This window comes from Mastomys coucha, unplaced genomic scaffold, assembly GCF_008632895.1.
Source record: "Mastomys coucha isolate ucsf_1 unplaced genomic scaffold, UCSF_Mcou_1 pScaffold3, whole genome shotgun sequence".
NCBI classification, from domain to species: Eukaryota; Metazoa; Chordata; class Mammalia; order Rodentia; family Muridae; genus Mastomys; species Mastomys coucha.
Window position 1 is genome coordinate 10,224,684 of NW_022196909.1, and position 27,545 is coordinate 10,252,228.

The window sequence follows — 27,545 nt, forward strand, 5'->3', positions numbered from 1 at the left end:
CTGGGGTGGGGTGGGGTGGGCTGGGCTGGGGTGGTCCTGGAGTATGGAAGGTTTGTCCTAAGGACTTTTCATGGTGCCCCATGAGCTCAAAGCTACATTCATAGTAACAAGAGGTTGTCCGCCCTTCCTGAGTGAGTATGGGGTCCACAGGCCATCACTGCTCTGAAGGCTATAGGATTCACACACATGTGTTTCATGTAGGGGTTGAGTTCCCAACGTGAAGTTCTAATACAGATGCGCTGCACAATTAAACAAAAGTTCTTCGGCGAGCTCAATATTTAAAGGTAAATAGGTCTTCACAAACCCATTGGATGGAGCTTGGGGGCTCTTATGGAAGATATCGGGGAAGGATCGAGGGCTCCAAAGGGGAACAGGAACTCCTCAGGAAGACCATCAAGAGCCAACTGATCAGGACTTGGGAGGCCTCTCAGAGACTGAACCACCAACCAAATAGCATACACAGGCTGGATGCCTGCACACAGGTAGCAGACATCAGCTCAGTCTTCATGTGGCTATCCCTAAAGCTATTTTGCCTATCTGTGGATCCTATTCCCCTGGTTGGACTGCCTCGTCTGCTCTCTGTGGAAGAGGATGCACCTAGCCTTGGAGAGACTTGATGCGCCCTGGTGTTTGTGTGTGGGGGAGATACACAAGAGGGCCCCACCCTCTCAGAGGAGAAGGGGAGATGGGGATAGGGGAGGGACTATGTGAGGGGGGAACTGGGAACCAGTGACCAGGGTGTAAATTAATCAATTAGTTAATTAATTAGGAAAAAAGTAAATGGGTGCTAAGACTAAAAGTTTAAAATCTACTAGTTTACAAAATCCATGAAAAAGGGAACCTGCATGTAGTACTGCTGAAATCTGTGTGTGTGCACCTGTGTGTGTGTGCGCACGTGTGTGTGTGTGTGTGTGTGTGTGTGTGTGTGTGTTAGTCAGAGTCATGTTATATAGCTGAGGTGGGTCTTGAACTTTCCATCTACCTGCCTTGGCCTCCTGAGTGCTGTGACTGGGAGCATGCCTCGTCACAACTAGCCAACCACATATTTTGAAAAAAGCTTCCAAAATCACAGAGCATGATAGGATGACAGTGAAACCCACCTCCCACGCTGCTGCAGCACCCAGCCCAGGGAAGAAGGGCCCCAGGTCTTTTTTGTGGTCATGTCTCCACTTGCCTGACAGCTTTGCAAAGCAAGTTTACATTCACAGCCTCCCTCAACTTAAATAGCAAGCTTGGAACCTGCATGAAAACAAGATATCAGCTGGTGAGGGGCTCGGTAGCAAACAGCGTGCTCAATCCAAAAGGTCCTATGTTCAGTCTCCATCAGAGACCTCAGTCAGGTCAGGGGGAAGAAATGGGAGCTGTATTTTGCAGCTCCTTCTATCAGGGAAAAAAAAAAAACAATGCAAGCTAAGCTTTATGCTACAAACTTGAGGGAAACAAATTCCCATTTGGGTACTTTCCCAACTACACATATGACGCTTATGGGGAGCGAGTAAAACCCCAGAGCAAAGAGGAAGGAGAAGGGGATCCCTGGGCTGGGTGGGGCCTTTGCAAGTAGAGGAAGCTGTTTCACACATCTTGAAAATTCTAAATATAGCACTGAGTGTTTTTACAGAGAATACGAAGAACATGAGTCTCCTAGGTTTTCTGATCTCTCAAAGCATCTTTCCTATACTTTTGATAGTACAACATTGACATTCACAAATAAATGAAACATATAACTTATTCTGCTGGACCACACATGCCTTGGGGGAGGAAGTGGTGGTATCTTTTTTTTTTTCTTGGACTCCAAGAGTTCCTTGGATATAGATTTAATATATGTGGTGGGGGTGGCGGGGCAGCGGGGGGCGTTGTGGGGAAGAAGGGTGGAGCCAGCTGTGGTGGTGCACACCTTTAATCATAGCACAGAGGCAGATGGATCTCTGTGAATTCAAGGCCAGCCTGGTCTACAGAGCTAACTCCAGGACAGCCAGAGCTACACAAAGAAACCTTGTCTCAAAACAAAACAAAACAAAACAAAACAAAACAAAACAAAAGGAACATGGTAAACAAATAGAAACTTATTGCATAAGGTACAACCCCTGTAAAATACAACCTGAGCCCCTCACCGCCTCTAGGTTTAGAAACACCCCAGCTCTATAAGAATTGGTGCTTACCATAGAGTCTGATAATGACATTCCAGAAAAAGAAAGGCCTGGATCATACCGGCTTGCTTTGAAAAGACCCAGGAAGTCCGTGTCCACACTCCCGACGTTCGGCAGGTTTGACTTAAGAACACTTTCCACGCCATCGCTGTTCTTCAGTTTGGGTAAGTCCAGAAGGTTGTTTTCTGGCAAGTGTGCGTTGCCCTGAGAAGTCACATCTTCCTTGCTTTCCTCTTTTTGTGGGTATTTTTCCATGTGGCTGGGACCCGGATGAGATGTATTTGATGAGTTGAAATTGAAGACCTTTAAGGAGTCGTGGGGTGCAAGGTGTGGCTGTTCTTTGCCTGAGCCACAGGGCAGGCCACCCTCCTTCCTGGGCTGTGTCACTGATGACTGAGATACGGAGCTGTTCTGAGAAGTGCTAAAAGACGTACTCATTGTGTTGACTGACGTCACAGAGGGAGAAAAGACTTTGTCTTGTGGCAGAGAAGAGAGCATGCTTGAGAAAAGCGCGCTTTTTTCTAGCCGTGACCGCTTCACTCCACCACTGTTGATGTCCCTGTTCTCTTTGTCACTTGCTTCTGAAGGTGTCTGTGGCTCACTCTTCCCATTACTGTTAGCATGCAAGGACTTGAAGAGGATGCTCTGTTCGGTGGACGCACGCTTGGCTCTCAGTTTGGACATGGGGTCGTGGTTCTGCAACAAGTGCGAAGCTGGTAACATCTCTGCCTGGCTTTCCTTCTTCTTCCCCAGACCAATGGTAAACACGTTGGGATCAAACACCTTTTCCAAACTGTCCTCGTGAATGGGAGGCATAGCAAAGTGAGGGGCCGGAGAGTTCGGGACCCTGGCCTTCTTTTTTTTCTGGGGCACACATACTGCACTGTCCATCTTTTTAATAATTTCAGTGAATTTTTCCATATCAGAAGAAGAGTCCAAGACACTATCGTCACTGTTAGCAGAAATGTTCAAAAGACTGGCAGGGGTAAGAGGGCTGGTCACGTTTTGACCTGGCCTTTGGGGGCCTTCTGAATGGCTTCTGCTGCTGGGAGAGTGTGTGAGGCTCAACTCCTCCGTCTGAGGTGTCCCGCTGCTGCTCTGACTTTGAGCCTGGATGGGCAGAGCCTTCTCAGGTCCCGGCTGTGTGATGTGTGGCCAAGACTGTGCCACATGCTCTTCTCTGTGATGGGTATCCTTGGGTGATGTGTCCGGTGTGTCCTTGTGCTGGGGACTGCAAGCGGCGACAGAAACCACTTCAGGCTCATGACTGTGACAGCTTGGCAGCTGCACCTCTCTAACTTCAGAGCTTTCTGAGATGACCTGAGAGCTCACGTCCTGAGGGTTCTCCACGGGAAGCACAAAGGACCGGACCTGGACGAGGACTTTGGAAGGACACTCTTTCCCCATCGTTTCTGGGCTGTGCTCTGGGGTGGAAGGAGGGCTGGTTTCTCTCCCTCCAGGTTTGGGGACTGGAGTTTTCTCAGTGTGAGGAGACACGGGCGAAACACATCCATTGTGGTTTTCTGACACTTCTAGAGCAGCGCAGGGAACGTTGCATAGGGGAACTTGAACACAGTCATCTTGAGGAGTGTCCACAGGAATGGGTGCAGAAGGTGGGAGAGACGACTCGTTAGATGACTCAGACGCCAGCTGTGAGTCAGAAAATGCGCCCTGTGGCTTGGAGGGAGGCTCTGTGGCATCACGAATGGCAGCGATATCCTGGGCAGCATCACTCGTGTTGTTAAGGACAGGGCTTTTGCTGTCAGCAGCCTCTGGCTGGCCCTCTCCTGAGTGCTCAGGGTGCTTCCCAGGAACCAGAGCAGTGGGCACCGGATGGGACGGACAGGCAGTGTCTGTTTGTACATCCAGTTTATCGCTTTGATCAGGCTCAGGGTGGAGGACCTGATCCCTGGTGGGCTCTTCTTCCCCTCCTCTGGTGGCCAGAAGAACCTCTTCTCTGGGGACAGGGACTTCTGTGCCTTTGCCTTCTGGAGATGGCTCCTTGGCCACCAGGCCATTCTGGTGGCTGGTTGACACAGCTTTCTTTTCGGGTTGCTCCATTTCTTTGGCCTTTTTGGCTAAGTTGAGCTTAGCCCTCCCAACAAATGTCTTATTAGAGGGAGGGTTGTTCCTTGTGTTACGGGCGTCGAGGTGTCTGGGGCTACTGCTAGCCCGCTTGTTTTCAAATAAGGAGATTTTGTTGGCTGTGTTTCCCTTATGAACCGGCTGGCTAAATGGATTGTGCTCATTTCCCAAACCGTCAGGATTCTTCGGGGTTTTCAGATTTAGTTCCACATGTTTGGGTCTGGCAGGGCTGCAAGGACATAAGTAAGAGGGCAGTTAGCAGCCTGGAGTGAAGTGAAAATAACAAACCAGCTGCAAAAGAGACCACAAAGTCCGCATCCTCCTGGTCTACATTTGCTCCTCCGTGAAACTTCTTAAACAATCCTACAAACACTAGCGAGTACTTTTAATATAAAGTATCTTACCTGCGTACATCAGATGAGATTATAAGTCTAAGAAACTGTCAATTTACCAAGTATTAATATGCATTCACAGTGATTGGCACTGAATTGGCAGACATTACAAGGTATAAGGAACAAATTTAAATACTTAATGCCTTCCCATATTTTGCAGATCAATTTCCCAGACATCAATTATATATTTTTATCTTATAGTAAAGTTTTGGTCACCTTTAGTTTTTTGGGTTAGGAGACAAGTGGTTCGGACTGGTTTTGAGCTCACTGTGTAGCTGAGGGTGGCCTTGAGTCCCTGCCTCTACCTCCCAATTTTTCTGATGTTTATGTGTTCACTATCTGAAATTTGTAAAGTATATGTGTTTATTTTTTTTAAAGATTTATTTATTTATTATATGTAGGTACACTGTTGCTGTCTTCAGCCGCACCAGAAGAGGGCGTCAGATCTCATTCCGAGTGGTTGTGAGCCACCATGTGGTTGCTGGGATTTGAACTCATGACCTTCTGAAGAGCAGTTGGTGCTCTTCCCTGCTGAGCCATCTCACCAGCCCCCATATGTGTTTATTTTTATTTATGTATGTGCATGATATGAGTATGTGTATGTGTGTGCATGTATGTATGTATGCATGCATGCATGCATGCACGCATGCATGTGTGAAGTCAGAGGACAGCCATGGGTGTTCTGCTTCCACTTTGTTGAGATAGAGTCTCTCGATGTTCAGCACTGCATGCCCAGGCTGTCAGGCCTGGGAGCTGCCAGGCTTTTCTTGGCTCCATCTCAGGACGGGAGTGCTGAGATTACAGACACACACTCCCACAACCACCTTTTCTAGGGGTCTCGGGTCCTCACACTGTATCCACTGAGCTGTCTCTCCGAATATGGAAAGTGTTTTTAAATCATTCATAAAGCTGCTGCTCATCAGCATCGTGCCTCATTCCCAATGGTCTCATATGCATAAATATTTTACTAGCATGAAAACGGCTGTGTCTGTGGGGCTTGCTCGGCTGCATGCCTTTTGCAAAGAAAAAAAGGGCGAGTTAACCTTATAACTTCCAGGGTCCTAAGACTGTAGTCCTTGGAATTTTACACAAACATTAGTAAAAGCAAATTTTTTTTTTCCGTATGGCTATACCATAATTTGTTAACTGATTTTGTTAATGCGTCTAGGGCAGAGTCTCCCAGCTCATTCACATTTCTTAGGTCTAATTACTTATTGCTGGGAATAATGCCTTTAATGTACACAGTGTGTTCTTTCATAGAAACAGAATGTGTAGTGTTGGCATTTGTCTGCCTTGGCCTCAGTCCTGGCTCTCATACTAATATCTGTGTGAACTTAGCCAAAGCATTTCATATATCTGGCCCATTGCTCTCTATTGTATCTGTAACCTAAAAGGTAATACAAAACCCCTACATAATTTAGAACAGAATTATTTTTTATTTCACACAAAACTTATGGTTAAGGGAATTCTTGGAAGTCCCCTTGAGGGGTTACACTGAGGGCTTATAGAGGCTACAGGACCAGGAGTCCCCCCAAGGGACCAGGAGGCTCCCCATGGCAGCTTTCAGACAGAGCCACTCCCACTTTTTTGTTTTATGAACCATTTTATATAAACATTCCTCAGGACAGGCAGAGAAGCTTGTCGGTTTGTAGATGAAAACCACTGTTTGCCAAGCACTTGAGAAGTGTACATTTGGTTTACCCAATGTACAACTTGCTGTTCTTTTCTAAAGGGAGAAAGCTAAGGCCTAGAGAAGGCGGGTGACTCCTCTGAGGTCACCTAGCCAGTGACAGGGCCTCGATTTGAAGCAGGAGCTCGTGTCTCAGAAGCCACATTACACTGTACTGTGGTCAGCCTAAGCTGGCCCGAAGGAGCCCCTCAGCTGCTTTTCTTATCAATGGGGGGGTGAGGATGTGGAAGAGATAGGAGGATGGGAGATGGGGGTGTTCGGTGACTTATCAGGTCCATCAGAAACACGAGGTTTGCAAATGCTGTGTTAATTAATTATTGCTGCGTTAATTAATGAGCAAAGGTGGCAATATGAGGAATTTTTAAAAAAAGAAAAAGCTGACCAGTCAGCACAGGAAGAGGACATCACTGAAGGAGACATCAAAGTGCATCTGGGGATGCGCAAGGAGAACGTCCAGGTGAGCCCGCAGCTCCCCATGGGTAGCACATCTGCTCATTAAAGATTTACACCAGATCAAAATACCTTTTACAACCCAACTCTCTACCATTAACTGTGTTACCAAGAGTCACTGCAATTAACCCAGTTGGGGCTGATTAAAAGGCAGGCTCTGTGATGCATGTTGTAATGCCTTCATTACGATGGGAGAAGGAGTGTAAGGAGCCGAGGCTGCACTGTAAAAGGAAGTGCCTCCCTGCCTTAAACACGCCCCTCTATGAACTTCAGCACTTGGGAGAGAAGGTGAAGAAATCATTTTTTTTTTGGACAGGATTAAGTCATTGTTTTTTAGGTGACACAATCTTTTTTTTTAATTTCTCTTTCCCAAACCAGGCTCACATCTGCAATCCTGTCATTTGGGAGAGTAAAGCAGAAGAGTGACCTTGGGTTCCAGGCCAGCCTTGGCTACACAGTGAGTTAGGAGCCACCCTGGTCTACAAGGTGAAACCATCAAAAAACCAACCAACCAACCAAACAAACAAACAAAACAAAACAAAACCAAAACACACCAAACCATGGTCTACTAATATCTTCGCCAAAAATCCAGCCATAACAGGACTAAAGGTCTGAAAGCCTCTGTCAGATTGACAGAAATAGGCCAAAGAACTAGATAAAATTCTTAATTTTCCACTTCGTTAGTTTGCCAGTTCAAAAGAAATTTTAAAAAGACAGGTGGTGAGGAAAAGATTTAAAAAGAAATGACCGGTAGTGAGGAAAAAAAAGGCACTTGGCTCAGTTCTGGTAGGATGCAGACCCCAAGAAGAGTTCCATTGTAAGATCCCTTCCAGAACGTGTTTACTGATCCCTTAACAGTGTAACATTTCTGGTTTTTCCACTGGTGCCTTCTGATTGGATGACAGGTGGAGCAGCCAGCCGAGATTTAGTCCCGCAGCAGCGTTTCCCCTAGCTAGGCTTAGCAGGTTTCTGTGTTCCGTCACACTGTCTTCCACAAATAATGGGCATCATTCACTCAGGAAATTTTCCTGACGCTACCGTTACAGAATAAATAGCTGATTATGTCAAAAGTCTCCAGGCTGCCAGCTGGTGAGACAGTTCAACGTTATTCATTAAGCACATTTTCCTCCTAGCTTCCAGACAGACCTGTTTCAAACCTCACTTCTTTTTAGGACACCAAATAGAATGAAACCATTCAGTTCAAAAAATGATTATGCTGCAAATGATGAGCCTTTGTGATCAGTGTGTGAATCAAAGTAGGAAAACTTTGAGAACTCAATGATTTTCGTCTGCCAGGAAGAGTCACGGTGAGTTTGAGCTCAGTTCCACGGAAGGCCCTCCTGGTCTTCCGAGCCACGCAAATCAGTTACCACGAAACCTCAAGCCCAGGCTCCTCCAGGAAACCGGGGACTTCTTGTCCCGAACTTTTACAATGGCAAAATCCACTCTGCCCTTTTAATTCGATCCCTGTACCCCTTACCGCCACAAGGGGGACTTAACCGTTGAGGGCCACAGGCAGCATCACAGGTAGGGCTCATCTCCCCCACTGCATACAGAACAAAGGGCACTCAGTAGATAACTTGCGAAATTGCTCAACTTGCAAGCAAGTAGGTACAGTCTGTTGTTTTGCGTCCTTTCACTTGGGAAATTTTCAGTAATAACACTGACCATCTCAATACGAGAAAAAGTCATTTCCAGCCCAGAAACAAAGGAGCTCCCTAGATCACCTAAGGGGGGGGGGGGAGATTAGTAGAGATGTTCTTTAAGCTTGCTTTAGGACAATGTAATAAAGTTCTTTTAAATGTAATAAAGTTCTTCCCTGTCCATGCCACTGGGCCACACTCAAAATACTGCTGGCTCCCTGGGACGATCCTGAAATACCCCTGTACACTTTGGATAAAGAATATAATTAGCTCCGTCAAGCCATTAAGTCTTATCTCTGCTGTTTACCTAAACACAGTGCCTCAAGGGATATATCCTATTTTCGCATTCATTTAACTTAGATCTTAAAGCAGGAATTAGCGGTGGAGAATGCCAAATGTGTCACACCTTAGCCTTAGCTCTACAAACAGTTCTTTCTCTCTTTGAAGTTTTTCAACAGTAAACACACACACACATACACACACACACACACACACACACACACACACACACAGAGGTTACAGACCAACCATACAACCCTACACAGCCCCCTGCCCAGACTGACCCCGCAGCTACTTACAGGGTCACTTTGGTGGTCACAGTGGACCTGCCCACACCGAACTGGTTCCTGGGCTTCAGGCCGTCGGCGTCCGACGCTCCTGTTCCCCTGCTGCGACCCCCGTCGCCCCGGCTATCGAAGTGGTGGGGCAGCGGACCCCTCTTGTGCTCGGGCTTGATCTCGGGCAGCAGCGAGCTGCTTTTGACCGTGAGCTCGCGCGGGACGACGCGGCCCGCCTCCTCCCCGCCGTCCGCCGCGGCGGGCGCCCTCTTGGGTGGGGACTCCTTGGCGGGAGCGCGCGAGCCGCTGCCGGGCGAGCTGGGCACCGCCTCGGGGACGCGGCTGCGACCCTTCCGCTTGGTGGGCGACAAGGGCTTGCCGCGGTCCGGCTCCCCTCGCGGTTGCCCTCTGGAGCAGGAGCTGGCCTTTGGCTCCGGGCTGGCGACCGGGGCTGCGCCTCCGTCGGGAAGCGCTTGTACCGATTTCACTTTCCTTTCCGCCGAGCAGTTCTCAGCGGCGGCGTCTGGCGCCACCTCGTCGTCGAACACCGCGTCGTCCTTGGTCGCACTCTCGGGCGCCACGGCGTCCGCGCCGGGGGAGTCGCTGGATTTCTGCGACTTCCTCCGCCGACCCGACCGGCGGCCGCTTGACCTCTTTTCCATATCGTCCGAATCCTCGCAGTTGTCTGTCCCCTGAGCAATCGAGGCCGGCTCGTCCACCTGAGCCACCTCGGTCTTGCTCAAGTAGATGTCCAACGTTAGCACTTTGGTGGGATGCGCGCGGTCCACCGGCCCGGCTGTGCCGCTGGTCTTTGCGCCCTGGGCGGGAGGCTCACCCGGCGGAACCGTGTCCCCGTGGGCCCCCAGAGAGCCCGCTTCGGCACCCACGCCGGGGGCTCCGTCGGGGGCCTGTCCTACTCCTCCCACGAGGTGCTCCTCCGGCGGCGACCCCGACACACCCCTCGCTGTCTCTGCTTGGAGGCCAGCGCCAGGCAACGCGTCCTCCCCCGGACTGCGGGCGGGCGTCTCTGCGCTCTCCTGCCCGGAGCGATTCCCTGGTGAGGAATGCAGCAGCTCTTTGGCAGCGGTGGTGGCATCTGGGAAAGTCTCTCCCTCTGCCTGCAGAGGTTCTAATTGGGCTGAATCATTGCCCTGGCACTGCTGCACAACCTCTACATTGATGCTGGAGCAAGGTGACAGTTCGGCGTCGCAGGGGGCTGCCTGAATGCTGCTCTCAGCGGGCTGGCCCTCAGTCTCCTGCCCGGAGCCCGCCTCACCCGCGTTGGTTGCCTTTAGTTGGTTGCCCTGAGCCTTAGTTTTCTCACTCTCTGTTTCTGGGACTTTAGCAGAGGCCGATTTGCTATTTGAGTGGGTGGGACTCTCTAGTCCGTTCCTGGTGTTCCTTCTCCTTCCAGCCGTAAAAAGAGTGCTAAATTTTCCCAACACTGGTTTCCTTCTGGTATCTTCTGGTGGTTGTGCTCTGGACTGTGAATAGAAACGGGGAGAGAAAAACTTGAGAATCCGTTTTGTTCTGATTTGGTTGGTTACAGAACTGCTGCGAACCACCTTGGCAATGCACCAGGTGTGATGGACAATGAAAAGGTACAGCCGGGCGTGGCAGCACACGACTGTCTGGTCTTTGTTATGCTCCAACAAAATTCACTTTAAAAATCAGACAGAGATAGATAGATAGATAGATAGATAGATAGATAGATAGATAGATATGTAGGGACAGGTAGGTAGGTAGGTAGGTAGGTAGGTAGGTAGGGTCTCATTATGTAACTCTTGCTGTCCTGGAACTCATCAATCATGTAGACAAGGCTGGCCTTGAATTCACAAAGATCCGCCTGCATCTACCCACTGAAAGGTACCCACTAAAAGCATGCCCCACAATACCTGCATGGCTAAATTTATTTTTCTTGTATTTTTGGTTGCGAGCTAGCTTTAATGGCTGAGCCATCTCTCCAGCCTTAAATTTCTTTTCCTTTAAACACATTTTCGAAGCTACATCACTTACAACAACATTTCGTTATAAGTGTTTTTAACCCGGGACGTCCAATTATTATACGCATGCAGTAGGGGCTTCTGCTTTTTCTGCTTTCCTTAGTAAAAATGCAAACTTAAAGCAACCAGGGGTGATTTCGGGGTCCGCGGTTTGCCCCCCAAGTACCTTAGGGAGTTATTTTTTTACAGAAACAACTTCCTTTCTTTTCTGGGAGGGGCGGGGTGAGGTGGGAATGGCGCAAGGAAAAATTACTAATGGCCCTCTGGACAGCATTGGGAACACCTGGGTCTAACCTTCAGCTAAGGTGCAGGAATCATCTAGTACCTGGCCCCGCCCAACGGCAGGGCGCTCACCCAATGAAGCGCCCGTGCCCGCGTTCAAACTGCGCGGGCGGCGGAGCGCTGTCCCGCCTCTTCCCAGCTAGCCCCTAGGCTTCACCTGGGAGAGTCCTTAAGTTCCCGACTGAGAGGCAGGGGCTGGCGGTGGGTCCCTCCTACGCAGGGAGGGTAGCGGAAAGCCAGCCTAGCTGACACTGCCCGGAGGGCTGCAGCCGGCACCAGGTGTTGCAAGTCCTTGCAGCCGGCGTGCAGCCCCCGGGTCTGTGACTGGGAGGAGTGGGTAGAGGGTTGCAGGGCTGGAAAGGAAGTAGAGAACAACCCTTCTGGGCAGCGTGTATGCGGGATTAGCCCGATGCCCCCCGCAGTCCCCTATCTGAGGACAATCCCTTAAGAGCCAACCCTTAAATTCAAGACCCAGGTGAGAGAGTCTAGGCCCCAGGAGGCAGAAAACAGCCCCACCTTTCCTAAAGGGTGAGCATTTGTTCCGGATGGTACTGACTCACCATTTAGGGATTCCCGCTGCTGCAGTCTTAACGCAGATAATCGTCCCCACCCCCCACTTGAGCTACAAAAGCAGTCCAGGGAGTCCGGAGATTGTGGGAAATGTAAAATGCCTGGGTAAGAAGTGCTTGGGATGGACAGAGTCAACATGTGTCTGTTGAGACAGACTTGGCCCTGTAACCCTGCTGCAACCTAGTGAGGTAATGTGTTGCCTACAGCAGACGGGAGAATTTGTTCCAAAGGCCGAGACCAAAACGAGATGGGCTGGAGGCGGGGCGATAAAGTCGGCTTTCAAACCCATGCCTTCCAGTTCCATTTAGTGCCCCTTCTAGTCCATCCCAGAGGGAGAACACGCGGGTGGAGAGGGGACCTATGAACCCTAGTGGCCCCAGAGAAACAGACCCCAGGCTGCACAGGTCCAGACTGGCAGTCAGAGCTCCAGGGAAAGCGCTGAGAAGCTCAGCTAGGTTCACAAATCACAGAAGTGGTGCTAAGAACCAGAGAACTGCCAGGACAGTGGTGGTGCATGCCTTTAATCCCAGCAGAGGCAGAGGCAGGTGAATTTCTGAGTTCGAGGCCAGCCTGGTCTACAGAGTGAGTTCCAGGACAGCCAGGGCAACACAGAGAAACTCTGTCTCAAAAAACCAAAAAACAAAACAAAAAAAAGGATCCTGTTTCCTAAGGAAACTGGCGGTTTTTGTTTTGTTTTTACAAATCATAGGTATTACATGATATATTTTCAATTGAAATATCTGCCCATTGAGTCCTGCTTAGGTACTAGACACTCACAAAATAGTTTACATAGTCATCTTTCCAATAGCCCTTCCAGTTTGTTACATCCATACGCCAGGATTATGTATCCCTGTCCAAAGCTGCACAACTCGATAGACCTTCTGACTCTGAAAATAGAGCCCTTTGTTTCTATTGCCTGGACAGGCCATCAAGCATGCCCTGAAAACGTAGATGACAGGCAAACGAGCCTGAGTCTATTGGCTCAATGCCAGTCCCTGTCAAAGTTAAACAACTAGAGTATGTATCATTCTGCCCTACACAGTTATGTTGCAATCCATTTCCCCACGCTGGGAAGGAGCCTGGTCAGCAGTCCTCTATTCAGGAGAAGCATTCCCCACCCCCAACGCTCAATCGTGGTTGTAGCTGCTGTTTTATAAAGCCGGTTGCTTGCTCTTCAACTTGACTACCTCTTACACCCCCTTCCCGTACTGGCACTTTTATAACAACTTCATTCAGAAGAGCCCCAAACTGGAAACATTTTCAATGTCTAACCAACTGCTGAATGTAAAGACAGATCATGGTATATCTAGGCAACAGATTAGTACTTGACCGTAAAGAGACAAGCTTTTGACACCCAAGGCCATGGTAAATTCTCAAATGCATTGTGCTAACTGGAGGTGAGGAAGTAGCCTGGTTGCCTAGCATGTGCGAGGCTTTATGTTTGATTCCTAGGACTATCTATCACCAGAAATCCCTCTGAGGGTAGTCAGAGCAATTTTCTTTTTCTTTTCTTTTCTTTTCTTTCTTTTTCTTTCTTTCTTTCTTTTTTTTTTTTTTCGAGACAGGGTTTCTCTTTGTAGCCCTGGCTGTCCTGGAACTCACTCCATAGACCAGGCTGGCCTCAAACTCAGAAATCCACCTGCCTCTGCCTCCCAAGTGATGGAATTAAAGGCCTGCGACACCACCACCTGGCCCAGAGCAATTTTCTATCCTGATTATGGTGATGGTTACACATGGGTACACAGCTTTCAACACCTATCAAATGGGTAGACTGGCTGGGCACTGTGACATACAAGTCACACCAGCCACTCAGGAGAACAAAGCAAAAGGGTTTCTTTTTCTTTTCTTGGCTGTTGTTGCTGCTGTTTTGTGTCTCTGACTCAGGGTCACAGGGTCTCACTATGTAGCTTTGGTTGTCCTGAAACTCACTACATAGACTAGACTAGCTTCGAACTCCCAGAGATCTGCCTGCCTCTGCCTCCTGAGTGCTGAGAATAAATAGATGCACCACCCTACCCAGACAGAAGGATTTCTTGGTAGCAAGAGTTTATGGCCAAACTGGGTAATATAGCAAGACTCTAGAGCTTTAAAAGGAAACCAACTCTCATCAGAGACAGGAGGATACCTCCTAGTTCTGGCCAGCCTGACCTATATAAGGACTTCTAGGACAGCCAGGGCTACATAGCAAGACCCTGTCTCAAAATACAAACAGAAAAGTCAAAAATTCAAAATGTGCTCCCACGTAATCCTAGCACTTGAGAGATGGAAGCAGGACCATCAGGAGTTCAAGGTCATCCCTGACCACAAAGTGAGTTCAAGACCAGCCTGGTCTACATAAAACTGTGTCTCAAAAGAATAAAGTGAAATAAATAGAATGACGAGTTTGTCCTAACATGTTCTATCTTCATAAAGTTGCTGGGAAGTAAGACGTAGACAGTATGTGTCAGGTACACGGTTCTGACTGGGAGCATGCAAGCTCTCAAGTCTTACAGAGGCTCCTCTAATTTCTAGGGAATGAAGATTTCCCAAGGGCCCATCCTTTGAGGAACCCAGGAGCACATCCCCTCTGAGCAGGACCAGCTGAGCAGGGCTCAGAGTGTCCATCCATTGTGTTAGGAGAAAGTCCTCAGTCTTTGAGCAAGTAGCACACTTCTTTATCCCGAGAGATTGTTTCTGTCCAGTGTTCATGTGGAAAGTCTGACAGATAAAGAACCAAAACCCAGTAAACTTAGGGGTTTAGAGTCTAACACCTGAGATAGGTGGCCACAGACAGACCCTGCACCTTTTCCCTTAACCTTGTTAGGTAGAAGAATGTTTGCAAAGACCTATCAGGATGCTTCATGCTCCCGTGTAATATGTCCATCTCAACTCCCTACCCCCAGCCCACCCACGTCCATGTAGGGTACTGGGGTGCCCTAGATCTGGATATTCTCAGGTTTGATGTTCTCAGAGCATGTAATTGCAGCACCTTGTTCTAACCCACCTTACTTTAGGAACCCTCACTGTGTAGAACCTCTCATCTGTGCCGCACTCCCATAGCCCAGTAGAATATTCTTCTTGTTTAATATTCCATGAAGCTCATCGGGAGACCTTAGAAGTGTCCACAACAAGGTCACAATCCAGCAGTGTGGAGAAGCCAGGGTGGCCATGGCTAAAGTGCTGGGATGTGAAACTCAGCCTTTTTCGGGGTAGCAGCAAAGTGCCACTTAGTAAGTGGCACCTTGTGCTGCTGTAAACCTGACGTTGCCTTGTGGCCTCGTTTGACAGGCAGCTGAAGGCCAGAACATTCAGGATAAATTGTCAATGAACTGTGGTCTGCCCAAAACATCCGTACAAGCATGCAAAAACTACTTTTGTTTTGTTGAGATTACTAACTCGAGTCCTCGACATCAACTTTAAAGTAGTTTAACCTAACATCATGTTTAAAGGCTATGAAAATTATGTTGAACAGAATTACTTGAAAGTGTGCCAACACTTAAAAGTCATCCATGAATTTCTACCCTTTTCATGTCCTACATAATGTGAGCCCCTCATCAGAAGGAAAACTTCCTAGTCTGCCTTTCTAGCCATTAGCACAGGGATTGTCAGATTAAGGTGGCCGCAAGCATCTGCTGCCGCTAACAAGCCAGGGGCACCTAATTGGTACCGGTTTCAAGGAGGTACCAACGTTCTTGAAGGTCACTCAAAACATGGCTGAAGTCTGACAGACAGAATCAAAAATCTTCCATACCCAAGACTTAGTGTGGTCAAGAATTCCAGCTGCCAGAGAGCGGAGCCTGCAGATTGACTGACAAACCGTTGTGGATAGCCCTGGTCTTGTATTTTGACAAATAGGGATAGGTTAGCACATGTACTCTTAAGCAAAACATTACATAGCTAGATCTTACATTGGTAGATGTCCTTATAACTGATACAAAACTGGAGTTATACTCTCTTATATTTGACTGAATTTATCTGATACAAATGTAAGGTTCTCACTGGTATGAATTTCTTATTGGTATAAAATTGGGATTAGTATTGTTACTCTCATATAGGCATTGTGCCTATATAACACATTTGAGAATACCAGAATTAGACCCAGTCCTTCTATAACTGCTATTACAAACTGTTTTAAATGATTAAGCAATATGAGTTAAGGGCCAGATAGTATACTCACAGTCATGTGTTTCTGAGATACTTCAATTAGAAATGACAGAGAAGAGTCAAGGCTTAACAGTTCAGAGATGCTTTGAGTGGATAGACAGTCTTCAAAGGCATTAGAAGTCCATAGAATATGACGTTTATGGACATTTCTTTATTAAAGATCTGTTGACTAGAGACCTGGCTGCTCCTGACAGCACCCCTTTCTCAGATTCAAAGAAGAAATTGAGCATCAATGGAGTTGCTCCAGTTGTGGGCAAGACAGCCACTAGGCAGAAATTGCCTCATTCCATCTATAGACAAAATACTGTCCAGAAAAAGGATACATTATGCAGAATAGTTGATTGATAATCTCTGCCAAGACAGGGTAATCAGCCCTTCAAAATTCTGCATTACAGCCGGGAAGTGGTGGCGCATGCCTTTAATCCCAGCACTTGGGAGGCAGAGGCAGGTGGATTTCTGAGTTTGAGGCCAGCCTGGTCTACAGAGTGAGTTCCAGGACAGCCAGGGCTACACAGAGAAACCCTGTCTCAGAAAACCAAAGTAAAATAAAATAATCTGCATTACAAAGGTCTGTCAGATGACCCTGGCCAGAAGGCTGGAGACTGATGCTCTAACGTTTTTGAAGTAAAGGACTGCCCAGGTGATCAGCGTTCTCTATAAACTGGCTAGTTCTGGAAGCTATATTTTGTGCTTCTCATATGTTCAGGTAATATTAGTCATTCTTGGATTTCTGACAGGGTTGAAGATTGCTAGCCAGCCTGAGCTGTTTAGCATTGAGAAAGATGATATAGATTTGAGAGCATGGTTTTCAGATGGCATACAATCTGAAGCCAGGATATGAGTCAGGTGTAGAATTATGTCTTTTTAAGTTAGGGTAGATAATAGAGGCCCTATTTAATTGACAAAAATGATAGACTGGTGTTAGGTCTGTCTTGTATTGTATAAATTACAAAGGAGTAACAGTTGTGCTCAATTTATATCTGAGACAAAAGACTCTTAACTGGACAAAAAGGGGGAAATGTTGTGGATAGCCCTGGTCTTGTATTTTGATGCTAATTCTCCTCTCCTGGAAAGCACTGCAGACGAGGAGCGAGTCACATATACAGGTGCCTTGTGAACCTTCTTCCCACCTTAACTTTTCAAATAAAGGCTAAGGCAGATGATTGGGCAGCAGGAGGGAAGATGGAGCTGAAAAGTTTGGGGGAGAAGGGTAAAGAAGAGACGGGGGGTGTGTGGGGGCGGGAAGGCAAGGTGGAAGGAAGATGGAGCTGAAGCACGTGGCTTGGAGAAATTGCAAGTCATATGGGATCTAATAGATGGAATAGAGTAGTGTAGTGGTAGATCTGCCCAATCTAGGCGAGTAGTTTGATAATTTTTGAATGAAATCCTTCTTCAGCCTGAGGAAGGAATGATTGAAATGGGTGTTATGAATGAAATGATTAGCTAGGTTACTGTGATATTGCCTTAGGGTCACAGCGTATGCTACGGGGTTTGGCATGTGTTCTGGTCAAATACTTTTTTCTTAATAATAATAATAATAATAATAATAACAATAATATAGTGTGTATGTTTATCATATCTTTAGTGTATAGCTTAAAAAACAGAGAAGTTAAAATATTTTATTTATTTATTTTGCTACACTAGGAATTGAAACAGGTTTCCAGATTCAGGAAAGAGTTTTCTTCAGATCATTTGTTTACTTGGTTAGTTGGCCTTCATTTTTTTTATACACAGCCCAGGCTAGCCCTAAACTTCTGGTCCTCCTGCCTTCATATATCCCAAGTGTTGGGATTACAGATGTTTGCTATCTCACGTGTCTTAGATCATTACGTTTTCTACAGAGCCAGAGTGAAATCTCATTATTTAAAGCCATCAACACTTTTGTTCCTGAGACAGAATCTCACCCTTTAGCTCAGGCTGACTTTGAAACTCACTAACTAGTCCAGGCTGGCCTCAAATTTTTAGCAATCCTCCTATCTCAGCCTAGAAAGTGTTGGGATTACAGGCATGGGCAACCACACCTGGCTAAGCCGCTGACACCTGGCCAACTGAAAGAAGACATTTGGAATTATGAAATAATTTTCTCATTAATTTCATAAATAGTGATTGATCGTTCACTTTATTCCATAAGTTTCTCTTTGCCTTATAAGGGCGAGCAACGGTCTACAGAGATTAATTTTCCTAAACACACTCAGATTTTCTAAACATTGACTTCATACTTTTTCTTAGGTAGCATTGCAGTCCTTTGTTAGTTGTAAGATATGATGCATGTCAGCTAAACCGCTGGGCTGGCTGCACAACATGCATCCCATGAGTGCCTTGCTTGTCCCCTAGGCCTGACTGTGCAGCAATGGCTGGGACGGAGGAGCTAACAGGCCAGCTCACTCTTAGGATGGATTTCCTTGACAACTGGTAGCAGTGTAAAGGTAAAGTGTGTTGGGCATGTCAGCTGGCTCACTCCACTTTGCCCTTGTGTGTATGTCTCATCCCAACCATAACAAAATGCAGAAACTGAACCCCTGGCCTTTACATTTTAATTAGGTTCAGCCAGTGGAGGCACAGACAGGGGAGCAAAGGGAGGGACTGGGATGGGGTAATTCTCCTCTCTCCTAGTTAGGCCTTGAGTCGAGTATCTGGCCTTGACCATGGCTTCCTCCTCCTCTTGCTCTCTCAGGCCCACACTGAGAAAGGGCTTGACTAGGGCCAGCCGAATGCTCACTAGTCCTCACCAGGGGTTCAACAAAGGTTTGTGGAGCTGAAGTAGATATAACATTGAGAACTTCCATTAAGAAAAAATGCAGCAGGTGTGGTGGTGTAGTGTAGCATGCCTTCCAGGCAGAGGCAGGAGGATTGTGAGTTCTAGGCAGTCTCAAAATATCAACACAAACAAAAAAGAAAAGGGACAATAGGACAGAAGGTGGGAAGGAAGGAGGGGGAAGTGTGGGAGAGGGAGGGAAGAATGAGAAAAAGAAAAGAGATGCAGAATTCTGGATTGCAGACTTAGACACACACACCTGTAAGAGGCCGTGCAGGCGAAGAGCATCTTTAGGAGCCCTTGGGTCCCAACCTCACCCACACTTTGTAATGACCTTTCATGGCTTTCCTCAGTCACACAAGTCAGTGTGCTTCCTGGGTGGAACCTCAATTCTGTGTAGCTAATTAGAAGTAGCAGATAACCCAAAACATCTCCTTTAAACGAAGCAGTTTTCCAGATGTTTCCTTTTTCTCACAAAGATAACTGTCAGGCTGAATAAATTTGCTTTGCTGTTGAGATATGCAATCCTAATTTGGCGATTTTTTTTCCCCTTGTGCACAACGTGTGACTAAAGGACACAGGGATTTGACATTTATAGCGGAAGTATTTCTTACCTTGTGCATGTCCTGACTGCATAATTAAGCAACTAACCAGCGAAGTTCTAATTAAAGTTTAGCCAGATTGGGAAACAGAACTATGCTCTTACAAAGTAGAGGGCTTAGTCTTTTTATATTGGCTAGAACTAAAAGGTGTGTTCTTTATACACTTTTAAAAGGAATGGTCTGTACAACAACTCGTGCCAAAAATCAAGAGTAATTACAATACTATAAAGACCCATGGAGTCTCAGAATCTAAGTGCCAAGGGAGCAAGGGCTAGGTTTTGAGCCAGCAGTCAATTCTAAAGGATATGAGGGAGACTAGGGATATGCTGATGAGCAGAGAGAACAACAGCAAAAGACCACCCTGGCTTAGTTGCGCTCACACTAGACAGGGACAGAGTGGAAGTGGAAGTGTGTGTGTGTGTGTGTGCATGTGTGTGTGTGTGTATGTGTGTGTGGTTAGGTGGCAACCACACAGAGAAATGGACAAGCTCTTTAGACCTCAGCACTGTGGTTTCAGGCTGCCTTTGAGATACCTAGGGAATTTGAGACCTCCTAACTTAAATGTGCCAGTTTAAGCACATTTTAAATGTGGCAGAAAATAGTGAAATTTATTCTTAGAAAACAGAAAAATGTTTACTTTTCCAATTAATATATACTAGAGCACTCGATAATATGTTAGCATAACTGAGAAATTCCCAAGTTTCCGGTAATTTCTAATGAGAATTAATGACTTTTTAGTAACTCCTTTCTGTTCAGTTCTGCCCTATTCTAACTGACAGGAACTTAACTATGTAGGCCAGGGGAGCTCAAAATTCACTCCCCTCCTGCCTCAGACTCCTGGGTAGTGAGATGACAACTGTGTACTATCACACTCATGTAATGAACCAGAAAGCAAGCTGAGTGTCCTGGCACATGGCTGGCGTCTCGACTCTCAGGAGGCAGAGGAATGAAGACCTCAAGGGCCAGCCCCAATTGCACAGCAAGACTTAGTGTCAAAAAAGAAAGAAGAGAAGTGAAGAGGAGAGGAAAGGAGGGGAGAGGGGAGGGAAGGGGCCTGGGAGACTGGAGGAGAGAGGAGAGAAGAAAAGCAAGCGTGTGCTCTCATGAGGAGAACTTGGGATGACTACTATGGGCTTATTGTTTATTCTCTCAAAAATTCCACATCTAGGGTGGGAGGGATGGCTCAGAAGGTAAGAATGCTTGCCCAGGAACTGAGCTTGGATCCCAGCACCCACATAAAAAGCTGGGTGTGTCTGAAGAATGTTATCTATAGCCGTTGCCAAACATTTAAATATTTCATGCTTAGAACAGAAAAATAAAACACAACACAACAAAACAAAACCCAACACCCAAAAGCTTACTCTTCTATTAATGTGTGTGTGCGCGCAAAGTATGTAAATTCACAAACAATGTCAATGATGGTTTTAGAAGACAAGAAGCTCACAGGGTGATGTCGCTGTCTGTGGAACAGAACCTCATTTTCATAGCTAACCTCCTCTAGTTTTCTTCACAGCGAGCATCTCTACACAAAGGTATGGAATTATTTGTAAGTAGGACTTCTGGCTGTTTGTCTGCCTTTCCTTACAGAATGTGAGCCCCATGTGGATGGGGACATCGTCTCCTTTAGCTTTGAGGTCTCCAGTCTTTCATCTGCACGATGCCAATAAACACTCAGTGCGTATTAACTAGTTAGATGAACATGCTATCATCTATGTTTTCTAGAAATTTCTTACTCAGAAACCTAGCAAGGGGCAGAGAGCACTGTATGATGGAGCTCGGGGAGGAACTAACTGCTAGAGTATAGTGGTTGTCTCCTTCTCTGATGATTTCCCCAAATCCTTGTCCTGAAACACTTGTCCTCTGGGTTGTTTGAAGAACTGAGCGAGGTAATCATAAAACACCTAACACTGAAGAGACAGAGAAAGAGAAAGACCAAGGCTCCAGTTTGGATCTGGAGTATCCCACAAAGGCTTGGTCCCCAGACTGGTGCTACTGGAAGGTCGTGGGGGAATTAAAGAGGTTGGATCTCATGAAATGTCTCCAGGTCACTGAGTCCATATTCTTAAAAGATGTTTCTCTTCCAACACCCAGCCACGAGGTGACTGGTTTTCCTTTCCATGTATTCCCTGCCATGGTGCCTTGTCACATGGATAAAAGTGACAGCTAATCAGCAGACTGGAACTTTCAAAACTGGGAACTAACTAACTAACTAAATCTCTTCTCTTTATGAGTCAATGATCTCAGGCATAATAAAAGCTGTTAGACTGGCGTGGTAACACATGGCCAGCCTGGGGCACATGGCAAGTTCCAGGCCAGCCTGGGTTACAGAGCAATACCCTTCGAACAAGCAATCAAGAAGGAAAGGCGAAACTATAAGAGAAATACACACTAATATTTTCAAGTCAGCACCACAAATAAGGTCAAAAAGAAGAGTTCTCAAGTGCCGACTACTGCTACTTCCCCCTCTCATTTTTAGCAAACTATCTAATATCATTGCCTATGTGCTCGCTGTACTTGTATGCCACTGAGTTTGTGTTATTAAATACACTACTATATTAATATTAATCATTGTATAAATTCTATTGTGTCCACCATGCCTGCCTACCATGCCCATTGTGCCCCTGGGCCCACCATGCCCACCATGCCCACAGTGCCTATCATGCCCCTGTTTTATTTACTCTCATGTTTTATTTACTCTCGATGGGTTGCAGGATGCAGAAAAGACTGCGGCTTATCTGTACACAAATCCTGAATTATCATAATAGGAAACATTTCTAATTAGTTACCAGGGAGATGAAGAGGCAAAGCACAAGATGTAAAAACTAAACAGAACAATCCCCAATACTGGACAGGCAGAAAAGACAGAACTCTCACACACTGGTGGCCACAGTGAACCTGCTGTTGTTACCGGAGAAACGCTCGCTTGTTTTTCCTGGTGGAACATTTCTGCTCCCTAGGACAGAAGTCCTCAAATTTTTAATTTTAGAGTTCCTTGACCTTCTTAGAAGTTAAGGGCTGCAACAGCATTGTTTATGTAGGTTGTGTTTATCAGTGGTTGGGTCAGAAGTGAAGACTTCAAGCCAGGTGTAGTGGAATACATCTATAGTCCGAGCACTAAGGAGGCAAAGGCAAGTGCATCTCTTAGTTCAAGACTAACTCAGTCTGCACAGTGAGATCACAGCAAGCTAGGGCTACACCTCAGCAGAAAATGAGGCGAAGGAAGAGTAGGAGAAGGAGGACGAAGAGGAGGAGAAGGAGGAGGAAGAGGAGAAGGAAGAAGAGGAGGAGGAGGAAGAGGAAGAGGAGGAAGAAGAGGAGAAGGAGGAAGAAGAGGAGGAAGAGGAAGAAGAGGAGGAGGAGGAAGAGGAGGAGGAGGAGGAAGAGGAGGAAGAAGAGGAGGAAGAGGAGGAGGAGGAAGAAGAGGAGGAGGAAGAGGAGGAGGAGGAAGAGGAGAAGGAGGAAGAAGAGGAGAAGGAAGAAGAAGAGGAGAAGGAGGAAGAGGAGGAGGAGGAGAAAGAGGAGGAGGAAAAGCAGAGAAATGACTATTATAACAGTTAAGATAATAGATATTGGAGCTGGATGGATGGCTCAGTAAGAAAATCTCCAGCTGCTCTTTGGGGGACACTGTGTGCATGCGGGGCACAGACATATATGCAGGCAAAACCCTTATACACATAAAAAAATTTAAATAAGTAAATATTTAAGAAGATAATGGTATTTCTTTGTGATGTGGATCCTTGCCCTTATTTAAAACTTTGTTACATTGTCATGGATATTTCTTCTCATTGACTTTTAAATTTCAAAATATGTGTTATGTTTCTTGATTACTGAGTGTTTGCTGTTGTTCAATTTCTGGTCCTGGCCTTGATGGTGAAGGGATCCTGGTCAGAAACCAGCAAGAACTCCAAGGAAGTGCCAATAACCTCTGTCTTAGGCTCTTCCTAATTACACCCATCCCTGCTTTATAATTATCCATTATACTCCACATTTAAATTTTATACACTTTTCTGATGCAAGCTATATTTCACAATAAGTAGGGACACACATGTCTTTGGTTTCAAAAGTCAATGAACTTGTGTCCTGTACTAATTGGCTTTTTAATTTTCCTCTTCTGTGATTTCAGCAATGATCCTTAAGAACCTGCCTTGTGCCTGGGACTTCTTAATGGCCCTTTGAGGGGCACAGGCACCATTCTCTCTTCACACCCAAGGGAACTGCCCAAGCTAGCCTAGCAGGGTTTACAGGCTGTAAGTAGATCAGTCGGCTGAGTATATTTTAGGTGCTTATGATTATGCACTAATATGGTGGCTAACCAAAAGATCAAGAATTTCACTAAGTGCCAAACACTTCTAAAGGTCATAATCACGATGCTCCTAAACCTACACGTTAAATATCTTTTGAAATTGGCAAGTCTTTTCAAAAGCCTTTAGCCCAAAGCCGCCACAGGTGTGGTGTTTTTTTTTTTTTTGGTTTTTTGAGACAGGGTTTTTCTGTGTAGCCCTGGCTGTTCAGGAACCAGGGCTCCCAAGTGCTGGGATTAAAGGCGTGTGCCACCACCGCCCGGCGACAGGTGTGTTTCAAATGATACATGGCTCTGCTACTCTCTCTCTCTCTCTCTTGCACACTCACGAGCACACACACACACACACACACACACACACACACACACACACACACACATGCTAGCAGGGAAGGAGGAGACATAGGAAGACTTAGACCCCAGGGCAGCTCCATGGAGACCAGAAAGCCTCACAGGAGCCACCAAGCTGGTTTCAACTCTTCGGATACAGCATTTAAATGGATCAGACATGGTAAAACTATCCTTGTAAGGATGTTCATACACCATCTAATACGTTTTTCTGGTCCCTGGATCTGCTGATTCTCCTCTCTCTTCCCTCACACTGGCATGAAAAGAGCTTTGCTTCCCTGTCCCATAGAACACGTAGGTATTATTATTATCGTTCATTTCACCCATGATGAGGCAGGCAGCTGCAGAGGCTGGGAGCATGGGTGCTTTGGGAGTGAGGAGACTGTGAGCTTGAGAGGAATGTGTTTCATCACCATACTCCTGGCAGGCGGCATAAGCTGAGACGCCTCCTCTCTGCCTCAGCTTGTGGGTCCAGATTGTGTTTTCTGCAAAGCCTGCTCCTGTTCAGGCTTGAGGCAGACAAGCCTGAACACCCAGGCTCCCCAGCACAGTGCCATTCCTGATTATGCCTAGAGACATGGGCAGAAGAAGGCTCTGCCCATTTCAACATTTCAAATTAAAATTCAAATTTCGTCCTCACTAGCCATGTGCTCCCGGTACCCACAGTGCGTGTGCTAATGACGTGCCTTCTCCTGGATCTGCCTTTAAGAGAATGGGCATTCAAGACAGAAACAGCGCTCAGAATGCTTGGCCTGGTTGGTTTACCTCCCCGGCCCAGCCTAAGCTCACACTGAGCAGCATTCACAGACTGAACTGTGAGGCATAGCATCAGGTGTCAGACACTCATAGCTTGAGTGACCAAAACCCAGAAATTTCAGTTATTAAACTTCAAATGCTTTTGATGAATTGTATCTGTGATGTTCTCAGACTCACATCATGGTTGATTTGGTTTTGGGTTTGTTCTTTTTAATTGGCAAATCATTTTGAAACGGATTTTTCTCCTTTTTTTCTTTCCTTTTTTTGGGGGGGAGGTCTATTAAGATGTCTGAGAAAAGATTAAGAGGACCAATGAGATGGCTCAGCTGGTATAGATGCTTGCCACCAACCCTGATGACCTGAGTTTGATCCCCAACACCCCATAGGGTGGAGAAGAAAATTCACTTCTGCAAATTACATGCTGACCTCCACATGTGGTTATACATGAGTGTATGCATACACACACATACACACATATACATGCACATACATACTCACACACACATACACATATACACAGACACACACACATATACATACACAGATACACACACAGACACACATACATATACACACACAGATATACACACAGACACACATACAGACACACACACAGACACACACATATACACACAGATACACACACACACATATACACACACAGATACACACACAGACACACACACATATACACACACAGATATACACACAGACACACATACAGACACACACACAGACACACACATATACACACACAGATATACACACAGACACACACACAGACACACACACAGATACACACACACACACAGACACACACACATATACACACACAGATATACACACAGACACACATACAGATACACACACAGACACATACATATACACACAGATACACACACACATATACACACACAGATACACACACAGACACACACACATATACACACACAGATATACACACAGACACACATACAGACACACACACAGACACACACATATACACACACAGATATACACACAGACACACACACAGACACACACACAGATACACACACACACACAGACACACATACACACACATACACACACAGACACACACAAACATACACAGACACACATATACACACATACACACATACACACACACACATGCACACTCACACACATATACACAGACACATACACAGACACACACATACATACACACACACACAGATATACACACACACACACACACATACACACACTTTAAAAATGTTTTGGTAAAGGAAAGATTAAGAACTCAAACCTAAACTTAAAGTCCAAATGTCTGTTTTTAAAATACCAAATGACAGGCAAGTGTTAGGTGTTCTCGTTCTAACAGAAAACAGAGGCGCTAAGGCCCCCTGCCCACTAAAGCCCCCTGCCCACTAAAGCCCACTGCCCACTAAAGCTCCCTGCCCACTAAGGCCCACTGCCCACTAAAGCCCAGCACACAGTAAAGCCCACCAAGAACTTGAGTTTAATGATTACACCTCTGTGACTAAACCAGTGGGGCAAGGTTTAACAGGTCTTACATAAGTCTCCTTTTCCTTAAACGGTTACAAGATCGTTCTTTTTCTTATCCGAATCTTTAGGACTTCTGGAATGATAGGTTCTAAGAAGCCCAGTTGTTCCCATAGCATTTCTGTGTCCCAATAAATCTCATTTGGGGAAAGCATGTGCAATACATAATAACTCCTTGCTGGGCAGGCGGAGAGAGCAGCCAACGCCCACGGGAGACACCTTTGAAAGACAGCCTACATCTGAGAAGAATGCTGAACACTGTTTTAACGTCTAACACTGAAAAAGACTAAAATCAACCCTGGCTCTCAAGCCATTTCTTCCCACTAAAGCCACTTTGTCCCTCTCCCCTGCCCCTGCCCCCAAAGAGCCCATACCAGTTTGTCTTTGAAATTTGAAAGAGGGGAGGGACAGAGCTGGGTAAAAGGTTTAACTAAGTCATTAGAGTACACTCAAAGAGCAGGATTCTAAATCAACAGGAGAATGACGGATGTAATGACGGATGTAGGGAACGCAGATGTAATTAGCCAGAGCAGTTTGCTAGTGATCCTGACTAGCCTGACTAGCCTGAGCACTAGCAGGCGCTGCAGATGTTTCATCCCCTTAGAGCCAAAGTGTCTGTGGGTATGTAGTCCCCACCGTATTCCTTCTATTCAGAATTGCTTGAAACCTTTAAGATCCAAGAACTTGCCAGATCTAGACAATAGATACTTTGTGAAGTTAAAGGATGTCATTAGTATCGATTCTGTATCAGTTAGAAACAAGGTTGTAGGCAGTAGAGAGATAACCAGACTATGTTCCTTTCTTACCATGCTCTCTTGCCTCGTCTCCACTTCCTATGGATACACCGAAAGACTGCTGGCAGCAGCATGCAGCTCGGCCTGCATGCCCTCTACCTGGCTTCTCACCACTGCCCAGCCTGTCCACCGTCCAGTCTGCCCTGTTCAACTCGGGCAGCTCAGTCTCCACAGCCAGAGCAGAAACGGAGACACTGCCGGTTCATGGGAGAAGCTCAGTTAATAAGGGTGTGTTTCATTCAGGAGTTGAAAGGGTTAAAGAGGTGCGCCCTTTTTGGGGTGTGACATTAAACCAAACTTGCTGAAAAGACAACAGAGGGAACAGTAAGCAGGTAGTTTGGGGAAGTGCCCTGCATATATTAAACTCTACAAAATAAAAAAATCCAAAACAACAACAAAAATTGTGTGGATGAATGAAAAATAACCAGAGTAAAAGGCGTAGCTTAGCTCTGAGTTTGAATTCTCTGGTGAACAAAGGGT

General features: G+C 46.3%; 1 protein-coding gene across 2 annotated transcripts in view; it reads right to left on the reverse strand.

Moving 5' to 3' along the window:
- The window catches only part of Crybg1 (crystallin beta-gamma domain containing 1), a 236,318-nt gene that overhangs the window by 46,336 nt on the left and 162,437 nt on the right, over window positions 1-27,545 (reverse strand). The window contains exons 1-3 of one of the 2 annotated variants that reach the window (XM_031348566.1): window positions 27,078-27,278; window positions 8,986-10,448; window positions 2,160-4,461 (exon numbers count right to left, since the gene is read on the reverse strand). In XM_031348566.1, the coding sequence (XP_031204426.1) occupies window positions 2,160-4,461; window positions 8,986-10,448; window positions 27,078-27,080 (3,768 nt within the window). In that variant the 5' untranslated portion in view covers window positions 27,081-27,278. Of the gene's footprint in view, window positions 1-2,159; window positions 4,462-8,985; window positions 10,449-27,077; window positions 27,279-27,545 lie in introns of those variants that run through there. The other variant, XM_031348565.1, reaches the window with a different exon arrangement.